Source organism: Eleutherodactylus coqui, chromosome 7, assembly GCF_035609145.1.
Source record: "Eleutherodactylus coqui strain aEleCoq1 chromosome 7, aEleCoq1.hap1, whole genome shotgun sequence".
Classification (NCBI taxonomy): Eukaryota; Metazoa; Chordata; class Amphibia; order Anura; family Eleutherodactylidae; genus Eleutherodactylus; species Eleutherodactylus coqui.
Genome location: NC_089843.1, coordinates 194,718,151 through 194,738,473, shown reverse-complemented (window position 1 = coordinate 194,738,473; position 20,323 = coordinate 194,718,151). Strand labels below are relative to the sequence as shown.

The following is a 20,323-nucleotide window of genomic DNA, read 5'->3' as shown; positions in this document are numbered from 1 at the left end:
AAGTCAAGGTTACTTTAGAGTAACCGAGGAATAAAATATGTATACACATAGAGGAGCATTAGATTCTTTTCAGGCTGCATGTACAGATGTCCCTCTGCAGAATGTGCCATCCCTCCCACTTTTCTCATTTAGGACCTAAAGAATGCTTGCGCCAAATTTCACGCTTGTACGACACCGAGAAGTTAGATTACATAGGAGGTGCACTTACTTTTGCCTTTAGCATTGAATAATCGAGTTGTGACCCCTTTACCTTTCCTATGTGGGATCTAAAGGGTGATCATCCCAAAGGGAGGGCTTTCATACACACTCTCATATATATTATTTCTTTTTATATATATATACACACACATACACATTCTTTAGGTCCCACATAGGAAAAGTTGGTTAATATTAAGTCTACAATGGCCGTCCCCCTAGTTGGGTAAGGTAATTTATCTTTAGTAACTGACAGAAACTCATTACCTTTTTGAGATCTGCAGCTTTCAGCTTTCCAGTTTATATCCGGAGAGATAAAATCTCCCATGATAATCACTTCATTGCGATTTGCTCCTTGATCCATTTGCCTGAGTGATGGATTTGCATGTGTGGCTCAGATTGTTGCTTCCAGTATGTGGTGAGGGTCAGTTTGGTTGACATTATAATATAGGCTACTATTAGTCGAGAGAGATTGGGAAGAGGCTGTATATTAAGGATTTTTAGGGTCATTTCAGGTTGGAGAGAGCTTTAGTTTGTCACTGTCCGGATAACATGTTGAGTTGCAGCCCATAGCAGATGAATATAAGGGTAGTCCCTAAAGAGCCTGGGGTACCACAGTTTCTTCAGCAGGGAGGAGAATCCAGTGGAATGTAATACCATAGTAGAGTAAGATCCCCTCTTAGAACGAAGTCCTTTTGAAAGATTTATATAAGATGGAAAACTCTGATTTCCATTGATCCAATGAGATGTTTATATTCAGAATAATTTCCCAGGTGAGTAGAGGAGTTGTCTTATGCCCCATTTACACGGGACGACTGTCCGCTAAACGATCTGCACGAGCGGGTGAAGTCACTGCTGCTAGTTCGCACTCATGCAGAGCGTTTAGACTGGGAGATCCTCGCTGAGTATCACTCACTTCTCGCTGACTTCTTACTGAGTAAGGAGCGTTTAGATGCAGTGAAAAGTGAGCGAACCAGTGATGATTTTTATGCTGGTTGAAAGGCAGCAACAAGCGAAAAGTTAGTGACCACCCATATGTGTTTTCACATCTTGGGTGTCTGGGATTTATTCTACAGGGACGTAAAAGCATGAGATCCGTGAGCGTGACAGTTCCCTGCTATTGGCTACCGGAGATAGCCAACAGCTTGGAGCTGACACCAGGGGGGAATATATAAACAAGGAAATATTACCGTGTAGTATGCGGTAATGCGCAGTACATAATGCAGCCGTGTGAGCCCGGCCTTATTCAGATCGCTACCTCTAATGTCTACGTAATTTAGCCTGAAAGCCAAAGGCCTAGCCATGTGTCCAGTAATCAGACTGGGGCTACAATGCATATGTTTCAGAACACAGGACAAACAGGGGGATCCATTTTGGAATGAAAGTCTTCATTCATATGTGTGCTGTCCAAAAAAAAAACCAAACTGTTTTTTAAAATGACACAATTGCCAAAAAATGAAAATCGCAATTTTTTTCCTTCTGCTTTGCTTAGATTCATTCAAAAACAGTAGGATCAAAATACGCAGTACACCCCTAGATGAATTCGATATGGGGTCTAGTTTTCAAAATGGGGGTTCTCCATCGTTTTGGCCGCTCTACAAGTGGGCAATGGGGCCTAAAGCACCTTCATGCTAAATGTCTCTTCTGAAAGCCATTGGCTGCTCCTCTCGGTTTGGGCTCCGTTGTGCATACAGACATCTGGAAAAACGTGAAAAAGTCTTTGTGTTTCTGAAAATGTGTTATTGAGCTGTTGAAAGTGCAATGTTTCCTCAGGGATAAGTAGATGTTGAAGGCTTTAGTTTTCCGACTGGTTGGGTTCTGTAAGGGATGTAATCCTCCAGAAGAGATATTGTTATTGGAGTGCATGGGATTGTATAGAGGAGTTCTTTCCAGGAATGATTCCCAAATCCTGTGAGAGACTTCTATAGAATTGCATGTGTAATGAGAAGGAGGGTAGATGCCCTTATTTATTCTGTACAGGCGATGTGATTGGTGGCGTTATCCTAAGTTTAATGTGTTGATATCATCATCTTCATTTCAAAGCACGCCCTTGAACGCTACCCAAACAGGCCTCCAATTAACCACAATGCTGTTGCCAAATGGCATATGAAATTCTGTTGCCAATACACCGAAAGCCGGATGACCAATAATCGCAATCGCCGTTCTGGCTTTATTCAGCAAGAGCCCCCGACGCAGCACTCATCATCCGTCTCAGGAATGTGGGGTTAGCCATGTCTCAATTCATCAAATATTGTCTACCCATAAATGGAACCCTTACAAAATTCAGATACTGCATCATCTAGGAGGACGACCTAGACCAGCAGTTAGAATTTGAAGAATAGGTAACACAGCAAGTTCAGAGAAACTCTTTCCCAGCAAGTGCTTTTTAGTGATGAAGATTTGGCAAGAATCTGGCAACTACTGTGAGGGTAACTGGTTGCCTGCCAGGATGGCACTGGTTGAAATATTTTCCAATTACATATGTGCTTTGTTCACTGAAAATGAAGATGATCCAAGCATGTTGCGCTTGGCATAACGCCACCAATCACATCGCCTGTACAGAATAAAAATCACTGCTTTAACAAGAGGATGAATAACTAAGTTGAATCCAAGACAGCAGCATTCAAAATGGCCGTCATGCTGGTGACATAGCCTGACAAGTTTCTAATTTCCTGCACAGTTTGTGTCTTAAATTGGATTATCATACTCCAAACCATTTTCATTTTATGTGTTTTTTTGTACTTTTGAGTCACTCTTTAATTCTACTTGTGTTCTAATTCACTTCAGTTAGATTTTCTGCCATCTAAATTAGTTTTTCTCGGTTTGCAGCTGGCAGTTTTAAACAGAGAGTCCAGGACCGACGCAGCGTGTCCACTAGTTCAGAAACTGAACCCCAAGACCTTGTACATAGTGAGGTAATAATGGATTTTTGTTCTTTTGCTTCTTTTATTAAAATTCTTTGAGGCTACTTTAACACAAGTGTGAATCTCGCATGAGTTTTGTGTGCGGCGAAACACGCAAAACTCACATGAATATGAACGACATTCTTTTGAATGGAGTCATACACATGAGTGATGTTTTTCCCCTCAGCGATGCTACGAGGGAAAAAATTGCTGCACATCCTAGTTTTTCGAGCTAGTGATGGAGGAAGCATGATCCATTGATTTCAGTGGGACCCTAAGTGCATGGCATTGTACTCGCATACTGTGCAAAATCACTAGAAAACACTTTTGATCCTTTATCGCGCGTTTCAGGATCGGAATTTCACAAAAGCGATTTGAGGCATTTTTGTATGAAAAACTCCTTGAATTCACATGTAAAACACACGTTTTTAAGCATGATTTCAGGACGAGTTTCTCGGCCTGATATTGCGCTTGCTGTGTGAAAGCAGCCTTACTTAGAATTTGTATTTATCATCACTAGATTGACCAGATATTCGCTAGGCGAACATAAAATGTTTGGAAAAATGGTTGTTGTGAATCTCCCCCTCTCTCTCTATCCATGCCGCTTCTCTCTCTCACGCTCTCTACATGCCGCTTCTCTCTCCCTACCTCTCGGCGCTTCTTCCCTCATCCCCCTTTCCCTCCATGCCACTTCTCTCTCCGTCTCTCTGTGCCGCTTCTCTTCTCCCCCCCTCTCATCCCCCCTCCATGCTGCTTCTCTCACCCCCCCTCCATGCTGCTTCTCTCATCCCCCCCTCCGTGCTGCTTCTCTCATCCCCCCCTCCGTGCTGCTTCTCTCATCCCCCCTCCGTGCTGCTTCTCTCATCCCCCCCTCCGTGCTGCTTCTCTCATCCCTCCTCCGTGCTGCTTCTCTCATCCCCCCTCCGTGCTGCTTCTCTCATCCCCCCTCCGTGCTGCTTCTCTCATCCCCCCTCCGTGCTGCTTCTCTCATCCCCCCTCCGTGCTGCTTCTCTCTCCCCCTCTCCGTGCCTCTTCTCTCTCCCCCTCTCTGTGCCTCTTCTCTCTCCCCCTCTCTGTGCCTCTTCTCTCTCCCCCTCTCCGTGCCTCTTCTCTCTCCCCCTCTCCGTGCCTCTTCTCTCTCCCCCTCTCCGTGCCTCTTCTCTCTCCCCCTCTCCGTGCCTCTTCTCTCTCCCCCTCTCCGTGCCTCTTCTCTCTCCCCCTCTCCGTGCCTCTTCTCTCTCCCCCTCTCCGTGCCTCTTCTCTCTCCCCCTCTCCGTGCCTCTTCTCTCTCCCCCTCTCCGTGCCTCTTCTCTCTCCCCCTCTCCGTGCCTCTTCTCTCCCCCCCTCTCCGTGCCTCTTCTCTCCCCCCCTCTCCGTGCCTCTTCTCTCCCCCCCTCTCCGTGCCTCTTCTCTCCCCCCCTCTCCGTGCCTCTTCTCTCCCCCCCTCTCCGTGCCTCTTCTCTCCCCCCCTCTCCGTGCCTCTTCTCTCCCCCCCTCTCCGTGCCTCTTCTCTCCCCCCCTCTCCGTGCCTCTTCTCTCCCCCCCTCTCCGTGCCTCTTCTCTCCCCCCCTCTCCGTGCCTCTTCTCTCCCCCCCTCTCCGTGCCTCTTCTCTCCCCCCCTCTCCGTGACGCTTTCCCCCCCCTCTCCGTGACGCTTTCCCCCCCCTCTCCGTGACGCTTTCCCCCCATCTCCGTGACGCTTTCCTCTCCCTTTCCCCCATCATCTCCGTGACGCTTGCCTCTCCCTCCCCACTTCTCCATGTTACTTCTCTCTCCCCCCCTCTCCGTGCTGCTTCTCTGCTCCTCCCTCTCCATGCAGTTCCCTCTTCGTTCTTCTCCATGCCGCTTCTCTCTCCCTCCCCCCCCCCCCCATCTCCATGCCACTTCTTCCCCATCCCTCTCCCCACCTTCTTCCCCCCCATCTCTTCCATGGCATGACATATGACATTCTCAAGGTTTAACGTAAAGCATTTTTATGTTTTTATAGCCTGAACTGTGCATGCTAGAAAATAACATCCCTCCCGAATCTGAGGTAATGTATGCTTACCTGTGCCAAATGTGTGTGCAAAACTAATGTGCCCTCCTGATTTCAAATCCCAGAACTAACTGGGAGACACTCTGGGTTTAGTATACAGTACATAGGAAATGGGATGGGAGAGTGTTTGTGTTTGACATGTGGGTTGGTGTTCTTTCTAGAGCTAGTGATGGAGGAAGGTTTCCTGATTGTACACGTGTCTGGGGCTGGCCTGGTCTTTACATATGGAGGTGTATTATGGCCATCTGAAGGCAATCCTGCATTATTAGGTGCATCTTTCTCAATTAAACAAGTGTTCCCCTGCAGTATGATGAAAACACAAACTCATTCCCAAGTTTGTATTTTATACTTCTCTCTTTTGATCACTTACAGAAGGATGTCCTAATATTTTCACTCCAACAGAAAGTGGTGATAAACCTAAAAGGGGTTATCCGGGACTAAAATATTGTTGACCTATCCTTGGGTTAGTACTTCAAAAACAGGGAGATGTCTGCACATCCAAATGTTCTTTCATTGCCTAAAGTTGCACTTTATACGCTGTTTTGGGTAATAAAAAGAACATTTGGATGTGCAAACATCTGCCTGTTCTTAAAGTACGCTGTGATGCTGGATGACCTGCGGCTTTCCAGGGTTGCAATAAGGTGTCCATGCTGTATCCTCAGGATGGGTCATCAGTAGCGGATGTGTGGGTGCATTGCCCCAGCCACCCATGGATCTGTGGCACTTGCTGAGCAGCGTGCCTCTTCTGTGGCCAGTAAACTCTTGTTCTCTCACTAGATCATCCATGTGCAGCTCAGTCCTGTTAAAGTAAATGGGATTGAGCTGCAAGTGAAGAGGGAGGAGAACCAACATCAGTATAAACAGATGGATAAATTGTTTTTTTCTGAGATGATTATACTATGTTTAGAAGGTGGATTTCATTTTCTTCGTCTGATGAGTATTTTTGTTTTGGATACAGATAATTCAGAAGGTGCAGACACTCATCAAAATGCTGTATAGCCTAGAGGTGAGTTCCTGTACACTTCGGTTTATTAATGTGTAACCCTTCTACAATTCCTAAGTTAGTTTGCATTTTTTGCTAAACCTGACAATTCGCTAGTTTGTCATTTCCACGTTCCGTCCTTCACAAACTGTGTTTACATTTAGATCACAGAGTTACTATTTTTTTTACTTTGTTACCTAGCTCAGCAGAAGCATGAAATCTCACTTGCCATTCTCATTTCTAGGCCTTGATAGCGCAGCAGGACAGCTACATGGAGATCCAGAAAGAACGAGAAAAACAGTACCGGCAGCAGTCGTCCCGAGGAAATTGGTTGCTTGAACAGGAGAAGCAACGCAACTTTGAGAAACAGAGGGAAGAGTTGGCGAATGTACAGAAGCTGCAAGAGCAGCTGAAATTAGAGCGACAGCGATGGGAACGTGAAAGGAACAGGCAGCAGAAGGACAATGAAGCTACTGAGATGATCCTCCGGCAAAGAGAAGACGCCTCGCGCACTGAAATGGAGACATTGAAGCAGGAACGGACAGAACTAGAAGCACAGCGAGAAGCCTATCAGCATGACTTGGAAAGGCTGCGAGAAGCTCAGAAAGCAGTGGAGAAGGACAGAGAGCGGTTGGAGCAGCTGAAGAAGATAAAGAAGCCGGTCAGTGCAGGACTGTTCACTCCAGACCTGGTGCATGTGACACTGGTAAGTATCATCTATAGGACAACAAATGACATGAGGTCAAGTGCTGTCCGGTCATGTAGAGTGGCTGTCTTGAATGGCTGATTGACAGGTCTTTTGCCTCTGTGACTCTCACCCTGGCTCCCATACAAGAGTTCTTTCAGAGTTTGTCAAACTCCTAAAGTGTCGGGACTCCACATCCCTACTACAGTGCCAGGGGAGGTTAGAGTGTGCCATGCTTTGGCCACATCAGCCTTCTCCGGAAGAAGCAGAGCAGAGATCCACATGGCAGATGGGGCACATCATTCAGAGGGACCTCAGATGGCTCCTGGTGAGAAATGAAAGCAGCAGGGTGTATCTGGTGGGGAATTTTCCCCCACCCCTATTTACGCCTTTTTACTTATTGTTTTTTGTCTGTATTGTTCCATGGTCCTAAGACTAGCACAAGACAGACCAAAAATACAACTAAAAACGTGTGGTGTTTTCAAAATGTAAACCTTTGTGCGGAGAGTGCCTTGATAAGGTTATATCAGATGAATGCCGTCCCTTATTCAGATCATATAAAATATCATTAAGTTTTAGGTTCAAAGTTCCACAGAAGATTAAAAAAACCTCATCAAAATCTAAACAATCTAGACTTGTATCCTCCAGTGGCAGTGATGGTGAGGAGCCGGAATATTCTTCCTCTGATGCTGAATTGGTGGGAAACCCCTTATTTCAAGTGGATTGACACAGAATGCTTAAAGCAGTTAGGTTCACAACAGAGTTAGAAGATGTCAGAAAACCTAGATCAGTGCAAAAGCAAATGTTTAACACTCTTAGAACAGATTTGGACCACCACATTCTCCAGGGCAGATGAGATCCCTACTCCAGTAAAGAATCCCACAGCCATTGTGTTATAGGGTGCCGATGAACTAACATCGGAGCGTCAGCACATTGGCGAGGAAGAAACAGGAGGATGATTAATGTAGCACCCCAAGACGCTACCGCTTGACGGAAGATCATCATCTGGCGATGTGAACCTAGGCTGCGGGCGATCACTGCTAATCTCTGCTTGTCCCCCCAACCCTCCTTACAAGCTGGTAACTGGCACCCTGAGCGACCTCATGGGTCGCATGTAGCTAAGCTGGTCAAGTCCGGAAATCTTGGATTTTATACAGGAGGGTTTAAATGAGTATCTGAGGCCCAGGACTATTAAAGTATAGATAGCTGCTCTCAGGGCTTGAAGGCTATAGACACCTTTGGATGTTCTTTTTTTTCCACTTTACATGCTTGTATTTTAGGCTGACAATCATTTTTGCAATATTGTTTAATTGACAGTTTAGCATAGTTTGTCTTCTGTGGCTTCTACTTACCATTGTATACAATAAACAGTGTCAAAAGCAGATCCACCAGTGTGCTGGGCTGAAGGCTTGGTTTTCAGTCCTTAGCTCTCCTCCTCTGACCCTTCTTATCAACTAACTTATGACTCCAGCAAATATACACATTGTCATATATTAGTTACTAAAAACACTCAGGAGAGAAGACATTAGAGGGAAGCTAAGCCGTCATTGATGGGTCTCTTATTGAGCCTCTGTCTGCTGCTTCTGTATAAAGTAGAAGTTACAAAAGACAAACTGTGCAAAATTTTCAACAAAATTTTACTGCAAAAATCACAGTCAATCCAAAATATACACATTTAAGTGCAAAAACAGTGCCACAAAGATGTCCATAGTTCCTACTTTTAATGTTGCGTATCTTGTATGCAAATTCACCGTCTTGAGTTAAAGCTATAGTCCCAGCATCGTTTTAAATATGCCGTACGTACTTCTGGCCATGCCCTACCTGCCCAGGCTCAGTGAAGTGAGGTGTATGCACCTGGCGTAGCCAGAGGGCCACACAGAGTGCTGACCTCAGAAGACTTGCGGAGGAGACGCTGGGCTTCTGAGATGACGTGACTCTGAGCGATGGTGGAGCAATCTCTTTGATTCGAGACAATGAATTTCCATACTGGGGGTGCAACATTAAAAGTAAAATTTTAGGGTAAGGCTGAAAGGCTGCTTTCGTACAAAAACGTGTCACTTGGATGGCGCTATGGCACTTAGATAGACAGTTCTGCTTTACAGGTTCACTTTAGCATATAATTAACCTGCACATTGAATGCAACAAAAACTAAACCAGTGTAAGAATGATGGAATTAGTTTTTCCCATTCCATTCCCCTGTTCCACCTTGGAGGGATCCCCCACTCTATTAGCCCCGCAGGGGTCCTGTAAATGCCACGTGGTATCTGAAAATTATTCTTGCGAAATCTGCGCTCCTTCCCTTCTGAGCCCCACCGTGCGTCCAGCAGTTTACATCCACAAGTGGGACATTTATGTGCTCAGGAGGAATCGGATAGCAAATCTTAGGGGGCTTTTTCTCAAATGGCCCCTCATGAAAATAAAAAAAAATTAGGGCCAAGTCTGTGTATTTTGGAAAGAAGTTGTAATTTTTTATTTTCATGTCCCAATGTTAGAAACTACCACCAAACACCTGTGGAGTCAAAAGACTCTGCACCTCTTGATGATTGGTGGAGTGTTCTAGTTTCCAAAATAGTCACTTTTGGGGTGTCCACTGTTCCAGGTACTTCAGGTGGGGGGGGCTGCAATTGCCACATGGTGTTCAAAATTAATTCCTGCAAAATCTGCGTTCCAAAAGCCAAATAGCACTCCTTCCTTTCTGAGCCTGGCCATGTGCCTAAACAGCAGTTTACATCCACAAATGGGGTAATAGAGTAACAAGTTAGGGAGTACTTTTTCTCCAATTGCCCATCGTTAAAAATAAAAATTTGGGGCAAAATCTACATGTTTTTGGAAAGATGTTAATTATTTATTTTCCTAGCCCATTTCTAAATTACCTATGGGGTGAAACACTCGCTGTGTAGTCAGTTATGTATTGCTGCTCTAGACTTACTCTACGGCGCACCTATTTACATTTGTTGAGTTATGGAACAGTGGGGGAGGGAGCAGTTAAGCTAATACAGCATACCACAGGGGGTCCGTGAGTCACATACAGTGACAAAACAGGACAATCCCGTAGTTCTGCAGCGGTCTCGTCAGCGTTGCAGTGTGTCCTGCGGCCCAATTCTGGCCCATTTGAAAGGTCCCTTAGTAGAGATTTAGTGACTTTCTTGGTCCATTTAATACTGTATTCAAACAGCCAAGAAACATGGGCGGAACTAGTAATGCACATAGATCGTGCGTGTAGTGCGAGAGGCCATGTTATGTCCTAAACTCATCAGAGACTTCTACAAGACATAGGACATGCTGTGGTATTATTCTACTCCCATCCAGAGACTTTATAATGGTAGATTCTATCTCTGCAGACCGTATAAGTGATTAGAATCACATTAAGTGATCACATGTGTACTCTATCGCTTTGACATTTTTTCTCTTCCCGGCCCACACCACCATACAGATATCTTCTAGCCATGATTTGTCTCTGCAGGATGTTTCCAAAGCAAACTGACACTTCATTTCTTCTGATAGTGTAGGGCCGAGCACCGATGGCATGAGGATCCAGTTGAATGCATTGCTATTCTGGAGACTTGGATAGGTCCTCTTCCACCCTGCGCCCAGTTGCGATCTTGGCCAGTGTGACCATGATTGCTAAGCTGCTAAGTGACAGTGTGCTTAAAAGAAGACATGACTTATTATCATATATAACTTCTGCCGGTTAATGACAGGACCTGCCACTTAGGCAATCATTACCGAAAGGGCCCATTCTCACGGACAATTTATTCTTCCGAGTTCTGTCCAAGTTTGTGACCAAGTAAACTCTGATAGAACTCTGACCTATTAACATCAGCGGGCTATTTAGTGAGCTTCTTTTTCACAGACTGATGGCCTTTGTAAGAAAATCGCAGTATGTCCTATTGTGGTCCAATCCACAAAGAGTAGAACATGTAATGTTCACTGGACAGTACATGGATGTGAGTTGTGTTTAAGATTCTTGAGTACAGCTGAGTGCAGCCTATATCTGTGAATGAGTGAGCCACATGTAACCGACCTGCCAATCCATACCTTGTTATAACATAAATAGCATAAGGCTTCCGCTTCCACTATGTCGGTGGCCAGGGAACCAGCTGGGGTTTCTCATCTCGGCTGGGAAATGATGAGATGGGAATCAGGTCCTATGTTCACGGGCACTGGATTGCCCTGAATCACCACAGTGCGCCACACTGGCATGACATCCCGGGCTCGCTCAGCATCTATAGCAAAGTACATAAAAAAAACAAAACACACACTGCTAAATGCGGGTATTAGTCTGCATTTTGGCCAAGACACAAAAGCTGGCGGGCCACGGCAAGGCCACCACGTATCCGTCAGAACCTACACTATCTCACTACTAACTAAATTAAAATCACAGAGGTAAGAGAAAAAAATGTACAAAGACCCTAACAAAAAAAACAGAAATGCACCATCCAATAGACTGCAGGGAAGGCTCAATCACCATGAGACCCCAGTGGAATGCAGATGGCCAGATTGCAATATGACCGAGCTAAATGTTCAGTGCCGACTACTGTGCAGTCACCCAACTCAACCCAGTCCAGATTGGGGGGGGGGGCTGACTGCTATCAAACATAGTCTGTACATGTGAACTGATACCAAGGATGTCAGCCTGTGATGATACAGGGCAATCCACTGCTTTGCCAGTAGGGGTTGTAGTCCTGTATTGTGTGTCACACTTATCTATGGGTGGCATCCTTAGTATCAGATCACACGTGCAAACTATGTTTGTTAGCAGTCACCCCTTCCTCAATCTAGGCTGGGTTGAGCTGGGTGGCTGTATATTAGTCTGCACTGAACATTTAGCTCGCTCATGTTGCAATCCAGCCTTCTGCATTCCACCGGGGTCTAATGGTGATTGAGCCTTCCCTGCAGTTTATCGGATGGTACATTTCTAGCTTTTTTTTTCTCCCTATGTGAGTTATGCCTTTGTACAATGTCCATGGGCGGATTGGATTCTGCATGCTGGAGCCCGCAGCCGAATCCGACTCTGCCCGCAGCAGAGGACACTGCTTACCCGTGTGGGTCTTCTGCGTGCCTGTATGGGTTTTGGATGCTGAAGTGCTTCTGCGTGCTAAAAGCTCCACAAAACAATCCACATGCTTTAATTCATGTGCGGATGCTCATGCTTTCATATGGGTGGCTTGATTTGCAGATCTTCTGCACGAATTCTACAAATCAGATCCGCCTGTGGACATGGGACCTAACGCTTATAAAATTGCATTTAGCCCACGTCTGGAATCCGACCCAGACGCTGGCATCATACATAAGTGATCCACCCCAATATCAGCTGTACCTACTAAATCAGTGACACTTATCACATGTAATTAGTGTGCCGGACAGAAGAAAACGAGCACTTCAGCATCCAAACCTCCCAGATGGCAGACAGACGACGTCCCGTTGTACCACCATCAAATGGCTGCAGATGTCCCAGAATAGAAATCTAATATTTTGCATCAATGACAATATGATGTTTAAATATAATCATCCTTAATGAAGATCTGAAGGCAGTTCATCACCGTGCACCATAGCTGTACTTACTAGAGACCCCTTCTCAATAGCAGTCAAGAGATGTAAATCTGCAATATACTGTAGTATTAAAAGTACTGCCATCTGGTGGCCAGAACATGAACTGCAGACAATTTGGGGACTCCTGACAAGCATTCTGGCGTTCTAGATGACAAGCTAACGCTTGGTAAATCTGCAGTAATCTTTGACTAAATGTAATTGTGTTTCTTCCCTGCTCTTCTATGTGTCATCTTGGGGGACATTTGTAGGCAATATTGATGTATGCAAAATAATACATTATTGTTTCTGAAAATTTCAAAACAGTGGTCAGCGCAAGATATTGCGCCCGCTATATGCCACTAATGTGTCGACGCAACATAATTATTTCTACTGGATGGCTATGATATGGCTGTAGAATTAAGTAGATGAAAAGATGCCGATGGAAGCTCCATCATCAGGGTGTTTATTTTTCAGGGTTTAACACATTCTGCAAGTTTTAATGGTGAAGGAATGCAGAATTTGGAAGGAGCTGGTCAGTTGGTCATAAAACCTACAGCCAAAAGCAGTGCATCTGTTTCATCTGCTGATTACCTGGAGAGGCCTGAAGTCACCCGGCGGGACAGCAACTCCATGGAAATAAGACCAACATTAAAGAATGATGTGCCTATTCATTTGATCAGTGCCACGAACCAGATCCAGAAACCATCACTACTCACAAAGCAGCAGATCCCTACCAAGCTGGCCACGCTAACCAAGAGCGGGGGAAGGTCTACTAGAGGAAAAGCTTCTCATCGGACCGAGAGCTCAGGTCAGTGGAAGCGTCCGTCATCCCTTCCGAATGGTCCAGAGAGACAGCACTTGAGTGGGACTTTCTAGAGAAACATGATGGGTGGGCATCACCAGTGCGCTTCATCAGGGACACGGGCCATTCTCACTATTTCCAATGGTCGTTACTATTATGTTGTTTCTCATTGTAGTTCTTGGGGCACACTCAACTATTCATATATCAGTAGAAAGTCATGTATATGTCTGTGTCAGCCTCCACAGGTCACGGGCCACTTTTTCCATCCAAGCTTCCTGAAAAGGCTGTCGGCACTGTGAAGATCCAGAGAGCAGCCAGTCCCAGCCCAGCGAGCAGTCAAGGAACGTTCTTCCAGCAAGGTGACTGAAGAAAGACAACTCTCATCTGACAATCACATTGCCTTTTTAGTGATATGCATGCAGTATAACGTTCTAATCACTTTCTTAAGCACAGTATATAGCTAGAGAAGCGGAAGGGGTTAACAGCCACATTTTCTTTCTCTGCAGGCATTTGGCTATCACTAAGGCCTCCTTCACACGGGCGATATTGCTGCATCTTCTTGTGGCAATACCGCAATTTTGTAGCGCTACAAAGTCGTGCAATTTTGTAACATTACATGCAAGGATTTTTTAGGGGGAAGCTTCAAATATAAGCCCTACCCCCAAAATAAGCTGAAACTAAAGGGGGGGGGGGGGGGAAGTATACATCACCTCTCCCGCGCTGTCCGGGCCGCCACCGCAGCTTCTCCCCGGGTCCCGGCACTGATCTTCTTCATCTTCTGGCCGGGGATTAAAAAATCCCCAGCTGCTGGAAGCGCTAGCTGTGATTGGCTGACGCTTAGCCAATCACAGCCAGTGCTTGAAAAATGGCTGTGATTGGTTTAATCACTGCCTTTCATCGAGCACTTGCTGTGATTGGCTAAGCATCAGCCAATCACAGCCAGCGCTTCCAGGAGGCGGGGATTTTTGAATCCCCAGCAAGAAGAGAAGATGATGATCAGTGCCAGGACCCCGGGAGAAGCTGTGGCCAGGCTGGCAGTGTATCTCAGGTAATGTATGTGTTTTTTTTTTTTTATTCTGCAGCTGGGGCTTAGATTATAGCTTTGACAGTAGCATTTGCTACTGTCAAAGTTGCATCGCATTGCACGAAAACCGTGTTTTCGTGCGATGCAATGCAACAGAGGGGAAGGCTCCATAGGAAAACATGGGCTACAAAACCTCGCGAGTCGCCGGCATATCTCTGGACCTGCAAGGTTTTGTGTCGGGTTGTTGCATGCTACAAAACATTGCATATGTGAAGGAACCCATAGGAAAGCATGGGCTTCTCATAAATGCGTTTTGTAGCAATGCTACATGGGCGATAAAATGCTACTTTATCGCCCATGTGAAGGAGGTCTAATACTTATGGCCCTTTTACACGTTAAGATTCGTGTGAACGATTCTCGTTTGTCGCTGGCTAGTGTTTAAACCTCATAGTTATCTTTCAGTTTTGCCTGTTTGAATGATTTTTTGAACGATTATTGTTACATCTAAATGCACCTTTAGCTAAAAGCTAATTCATTTAAGCTCATTTAACCCCTTTGTAACACACTTTACAGAATGATCTTAAGTAATTGGAGCTTTATAAATATCAAAAAGCACTTAGAAAATTTAAAACCAAATATTAGCGAAATAACAAAGCTGATGTCTCACTAACATCTCACTGTGATCTTGAAAAGTAGGTCAGTGGTTCCAGAATACCAGAATGAAACAAATCCTAATTCCTCAACAATATAGCAGATACTAGAGCTGGTCTTTCTGCATCACTAGATAGCCTTGGTTTAGACCTCTCTGTCCCACAACCACTCGCGAAAGACATTTCAGCTGCTCACTGGAACGTTCCCACAACAAATGCTGAGAGCAATACCTGTTATCTTACCAAAACCAGGAGAATCTTGCGGAAATTTGAGTTATAGAGACATTTTATTAATCCTAAGTAGAGATGAGCGAGCATACTCGCTAAGGACAAATACTCGAGCGAGTATTCTCCTTAGCGAGTACCTGCCCGCTCGTGAGAAAAGATTCGGGTGCCGGCGGGGGAGCGGGATGGAACTGGGGGAGTGGGGGAGGGGGGAGAGATCTCTCTCGTCACCCCCCGCTCCCTCCTGCTCACTCCCGTAACACACCGCTCACCCCCGCTGGCACTCGAATCTTTTCTCACGAGCGGGCAGGTACTCGGTAAGGATACTATTCCCTCGAGTACTTGTCCTTAGCGAGTATGCCCGCTCATCTCTGATCCTAAGGGCTTTTACCCACTAGCGGTTTTTTAATGCGATATTGCTGCATTTTTTCAATGGGGCTTTCTAATGTTAACATCGCATCGCACAAAAATCGCAAGTTTGTGCTTTTGCAATTTTTTTGTGATGCATTTTTTAACATTAGAAAGTCCCATTGAAAAAAAAGCATCAATATCGCAGCGTTAAAAAAAAATGCTGGAGGGTAAAAACCCTAATGCTGCTAATCTGAAAATTCTTTGGTGTCATCTACTAAGCTACACATGACAACCCAATAGTGCTGGTGTGAGTCCGCTGGGGATTTATGACAGAGGTAACAGATGCTGGGCTTGATACTTTAAAACAGTTCTAAGTGTAGATGTCTCCGATGACTTCTATAGTTCTCAGTCCTACTGTGGATAAATGAAAGCTGGAATGTGGTTATTACATAAAACCAAAAGCCTGTTTCCTATATCGGGTCACCAGCACAATACATAGACTAGTAGGGACAAAGGAGACATGAGCACATACAGAGTGAAAACAGCAAGCACGTCTTAAATGAACATGGATCTTTTTCTATTTGAGTTTCTATTTTAATAGTTCTCTGTTTGCCATTTTCTTACTACTTAGACCCTTCAGGAGCAGACTCTACCAGTGACATGCCTACATATCTGTCAAGCCTTTACCGACAAAGCAGTGCCCACCTCCTGCCACCTGCCGTTCCTCCTGCAGGACCTCCTTCTGATGAAGACACAAACAAGGAAGATGTTATATTTTTTTAGGTTCCATAAGCAAGCCTACACAACCACTTCTTGGATTTATGCCTCGACCGCTTTGGTCATCTTAAGGTGTTTTGAAACAATCTTGAAAATAAACAGTTCAAGCAGTTTTATATTGAAGTTTGTTGCAGTCCAAAGAGTAATGGAAATGTGTTCACTAATTGATTTGCCTGCGGAATATTACTTTATATTAGTTTGCGGACTACTGACCAGACGTTACTCATTGGGAATGATTTTGTCGGAGCGCTGATGTAGTGAGTGTCTGCATCCATGTTCTAGTGGAGCATCGCCTGCTGGACAGGACTGCCGAGCAGTTACAAATTATGTCCTGGTTTCATGTTCTTTTTTTAAACATTGGGCAAAACCAAAAGTCCAGTCACAATTGGCAAAACATGCTTGCCCGTCAGATGATGAAACATGCTTGCCCGTCAGATGATGAAACATGCTTGCCCGTCAGATGATGAAACATGCTTGCCCGTCAGATGATGAAACAGGCTTGCCCGTCAGATGATGAAACATGCTTGCCCGTCAGATGATGAAACAGGCTTGCCCGTCAGATGATGAAACAGGCTTGCCCTTGTTCATTGGATTGCCTCTACAGGAGATCATTTCCAGAACAATTCCTGTGGTTCCGTTAACCAGAAATCATCTCTACTCATTCGTAACCCAAGCCAGACCAGTGACCATATTAGGAATATAATTTGCCGTTGGACGAGATAAAGATATTGACAGTGATGTGTGAGATAACCACCATGCAGTCTTTCGGTGTACATAAATTTTCATTTTTACCCCTTTTGTGTTGTAGTATTTGTTGTGTCTGTAGTCTGTAGCTCACCACTGCTCGCACATCATATTCTATGGAACTTGGACACAGTGCAAAAAGACTAGTGCCATTTCTTTTTTATAATCGATGTTCTTTAAATATGTATAGTTTTTTAATCTTAGGACCTACTAGCACTTTCAAGAAATATTCTATAAGATGGATTGTATCGCTGTAGAAATCAGTAGGCCATTCTATTTTTTTATGACCACAAGTAAATGAATCTTTAATATAAGTATGTAAACATGTAGGCTTGATACATTTAATTTTATACATTTTTATCCTGTTTTATTATGCTTTCTATACTAGCTAAAATTCTGTATTTTAAAGGGAAAATATCTGTAACTTTTAACATGAATATATGTAAATATTTACAGGAAGTGACATTTCTGGTCACCTTTTTGTGTTGTCTTTATATCTTGAACTGTAATTTAAGATGCTGTTGCTGCAATATGTAATGAGCACTGTCCTTAACTCATAGGGTATCTGTTAGTAAGTGGACCTGGGTGTTTAATAAATCGGCTCGTCTTTTCACTTCCCACCTGAGAGGCTGGACCTCCATATTGCATCTTCTCTCGCGCCCATAAAGATATGGACAGCAGTGCTTTACTATATAACTTACTTCATGCACTTTGACCACAACATGTAACTTCATAACTACACTGCCCCTTGTCGCATTCATCTGTCTTTACTAAACCTAAACATACGTCACCTGATGATAAAGACTTGTAGAAACGCATTCAGAATGATATGCCAAAGCAGATCTCTTTGTATTTCTGTGTTTAGGGTTTCAACATCAACGTCAATGTTTAAATGAGATGACTGAGATTTGATAAACGTTTTTTTTCCGTGGGTTGTTTAGGTTTTGCCACTATGTCCCATTCAAATGAATGTAATAAAAGTATATTGAATTGATATTTCTTTGAATGCAGTATGATCACATGACTTGAAGTTGGCCAGTTGGATATGTAAAATGTTCTAGATATAAAGTTTTGATGTATCATTTATGCCATATCCTGTTTACCAGCAGTTGCTTTATTTTGTCAGCAGTTCAAGAGTAACTGTACATTTTGCAAACTTTTGAGCGGCATTTCAAAAGTTTCGATCATTGGGGCTTCTGCTGCTGAGATCCTTGCTGATTGCTGAAACCAGGGGGTTGCAGCACTTACCCGATTGCTATGCGCCTTCAGCTGTCTTCGCTTGCCTGCTGGCTCCTTTCGGCAGCTGAAGACTGACACATAGAGGTCTATAGACATCTTCATGCTGCCCAAACCACAAGACAGACATTTGATGTGTATTATGAAACAGTATGACATTTCAGGAGATAACATACCTCTGGGAATGGGGCTCACTTGCTCTTGGCTTTTAAGAGAGCTGTCAGTCTAGGCATAGTTCCATGAGGCCATTCCGGAGTCCCATTCTCAGCAGTTTTTCAAAGAATGTTTTTTTGTGTGAACTGCCAGGATAGAACATGCAAGGCTGCAATTTACATGAGCAAAAGGTTGTAATATTTGGGGTTTTTTCTAATTTAATTTCACATCATGTTTTTCTCATGTGTTGAGTGTCCAAAGAACAAATAACACCCTGCAGTACATAGTTAAGATCTGATGGAGAGAGACATGACAAATGAATAAACTATTGATTTCAATGGGTTTAAACTGTGCATTACTAACAATAAAAGAAAGTGAGTAGTGAAAGTTTGTTTTGTGATGGATCTAAGCTTATTTTTTGCTCCAGCGCTGTAGACTGTCCTTGTGTTTACCATTTTCTTTATGGCTTACCGTGTTATTTATTGCAGAGCAAAAGGAAAGATGAATTAAAACTGGTGAGAAGTTTTGTTAGGAGGCATGACATTTTTTTTAACCCATGACAACACCTAACATATGTCTGCATCGACAGGCTGTGCTGACTTGTTTTCAGGCCTGCAGTTCAGTTATTAATAAGATTGTTCAATAGTACGGCTTTTCTTATAATTGAACAGTAAGAAATAAAATTAATCATCATGAATGAGGAATGATTGATGGAAAGAGGCTGAAGCTGATGTAAAAGTTGAAAAGACAGCTGTCCAACTGCTGTATGTGACTACAGTTAATAAACATTCTTCGTAGACCATTGAAGCTGTAAGGGGCTCACGCTATGTTTTGATGTGAATCCTGCTTTAATGTACAGATGTAGCAATCTAATATGACTGGCGTATAGTGATAACTAGAGTAACAGCTTTATAGTACATTGTAGATAATAATGTGTTCAATGCCAAGTTAACATTCACTATGTCTGTAGTGTCCTTTCACAGAAGACTCTTTAAAATTAGTTCTTTATTAAATAAATTCTCTAAAAACATAAACACTACGGGCATAACGCGGTAACGTGGACTTGAGTGTAAATGTGGTATCAATCCATGTACAGCGAGTAATACACCTAAGGAACAGTATATAGTTCCTACATTGGGTCAGATATCGCCTCAATTTCTCATTCCACCACAACGGTTCTCTTGAGATAGAGATTCCAAGAATCCAATTGTGGGGTAAGAATATGCAGGATATGTTACTAGAGGACTGGGGACCCTGGTTAGAGGGTGTATCTGAATCCCCAGCCTCAGTATAATAAGTTCACTGATAAGCTGCTTACTGGCTCAGCGCATAGAATTTTTATTTCCACTGGTTAAATCTTATTTTCTGTCTCAACATAAACGCTCTATTTTTACTGTTTTACTCTCAACGCGTTTCACCATGAGTTTTGTGGATCTTCAGGAGATACTTAGAAGCTTTATGAAGAATAATAATATCCTGATGTGTATTGTCAGACCCTTTTTTTTCAAGGTAATGACCTTATGTTGAACGATAATGACAGATCATGTCACAGTAAAGATAAGAGTGATGACCCAGATCAAAAATGATGATCTGTCCCTTTTTCTGATTGTGATGATGATGTGAACTATGCCTCCTAAGTATTGTACGACTAGGACTACGTTTACGGTAATGAGTCCTAGACCGTACAAATTGACCGCACTCGTGTAGTGAGAAACCGGTCGGTTAGGAACCCATGTCTGCAACAGTCACTTGTCGTTATAAGTGGCTGATAAGTTTAGACCAATAGAGCAGAGCATAGCGAGGAGGTCATGGCCGGCAGTCTCAAATGCAGCAGAAAGGTCAAGGAGAATTAGTTGAGAGTAGTCCCCTTTCGACTGTGCCATCCTCAGGTCATTTGATACTTCTGTGAGGGTAGTTTCGGTTGAGTGTAGAGAGCGGAAACCAGACTGGTGGGGGTCGAGGAGTGAGTTTTCAGAAAGTGTGTGAAGCGGAAGTTGACCAGGCATTCTACTAATTTGCAGATGAAGGG

At 43.9% G+C, this 20,323-nt stretch overlaps 1 protein-coding gene across 1 annotated transcript in view; it reads left to right on the top strand.

Annotated features, from left to right (window-relative positions):
* ARHGEF18 (Rho/Rac guanine nucleotide exchange factor 18) overlaps positions 1-17,899 on the top strand; it is an 87,887-nt gene extending 69,988 nt beyond the window's left edge. The window contains exons 17-23 of the mRNA XM_066574201.1: positions 3,025-3,110; positions 5,086-5,130; positions 6,092-6,139; positions 6,360-6,821; positions 12,807-13,140; positions 13,371-13,493; positions 16,016-17,899. Of these exons, the coding sequence (XP_066430298.1) occupies positions 3,025-3,110; positions 5,086-5,130; positions 6,092-6,139; positions 6,360-6,821; positions 12,807-13,140; positions 13,371-13,493; positions 16,016-16,167 (1,250 nt within the window). The 3' untranslated portion in view covers positions 16,168-17,899. The remainder of the gene's footprint in view (positions 1-3,024; positions 3,111-5,085; positions 5,131-6,091; positions 6,140-6,359; positions 6,822-12,806; positions 13,141-13,370; positions 13,494-16,015) is intronic.
* Positions 17,900-20,323: the final 2,424 nt, after the last annotated feature.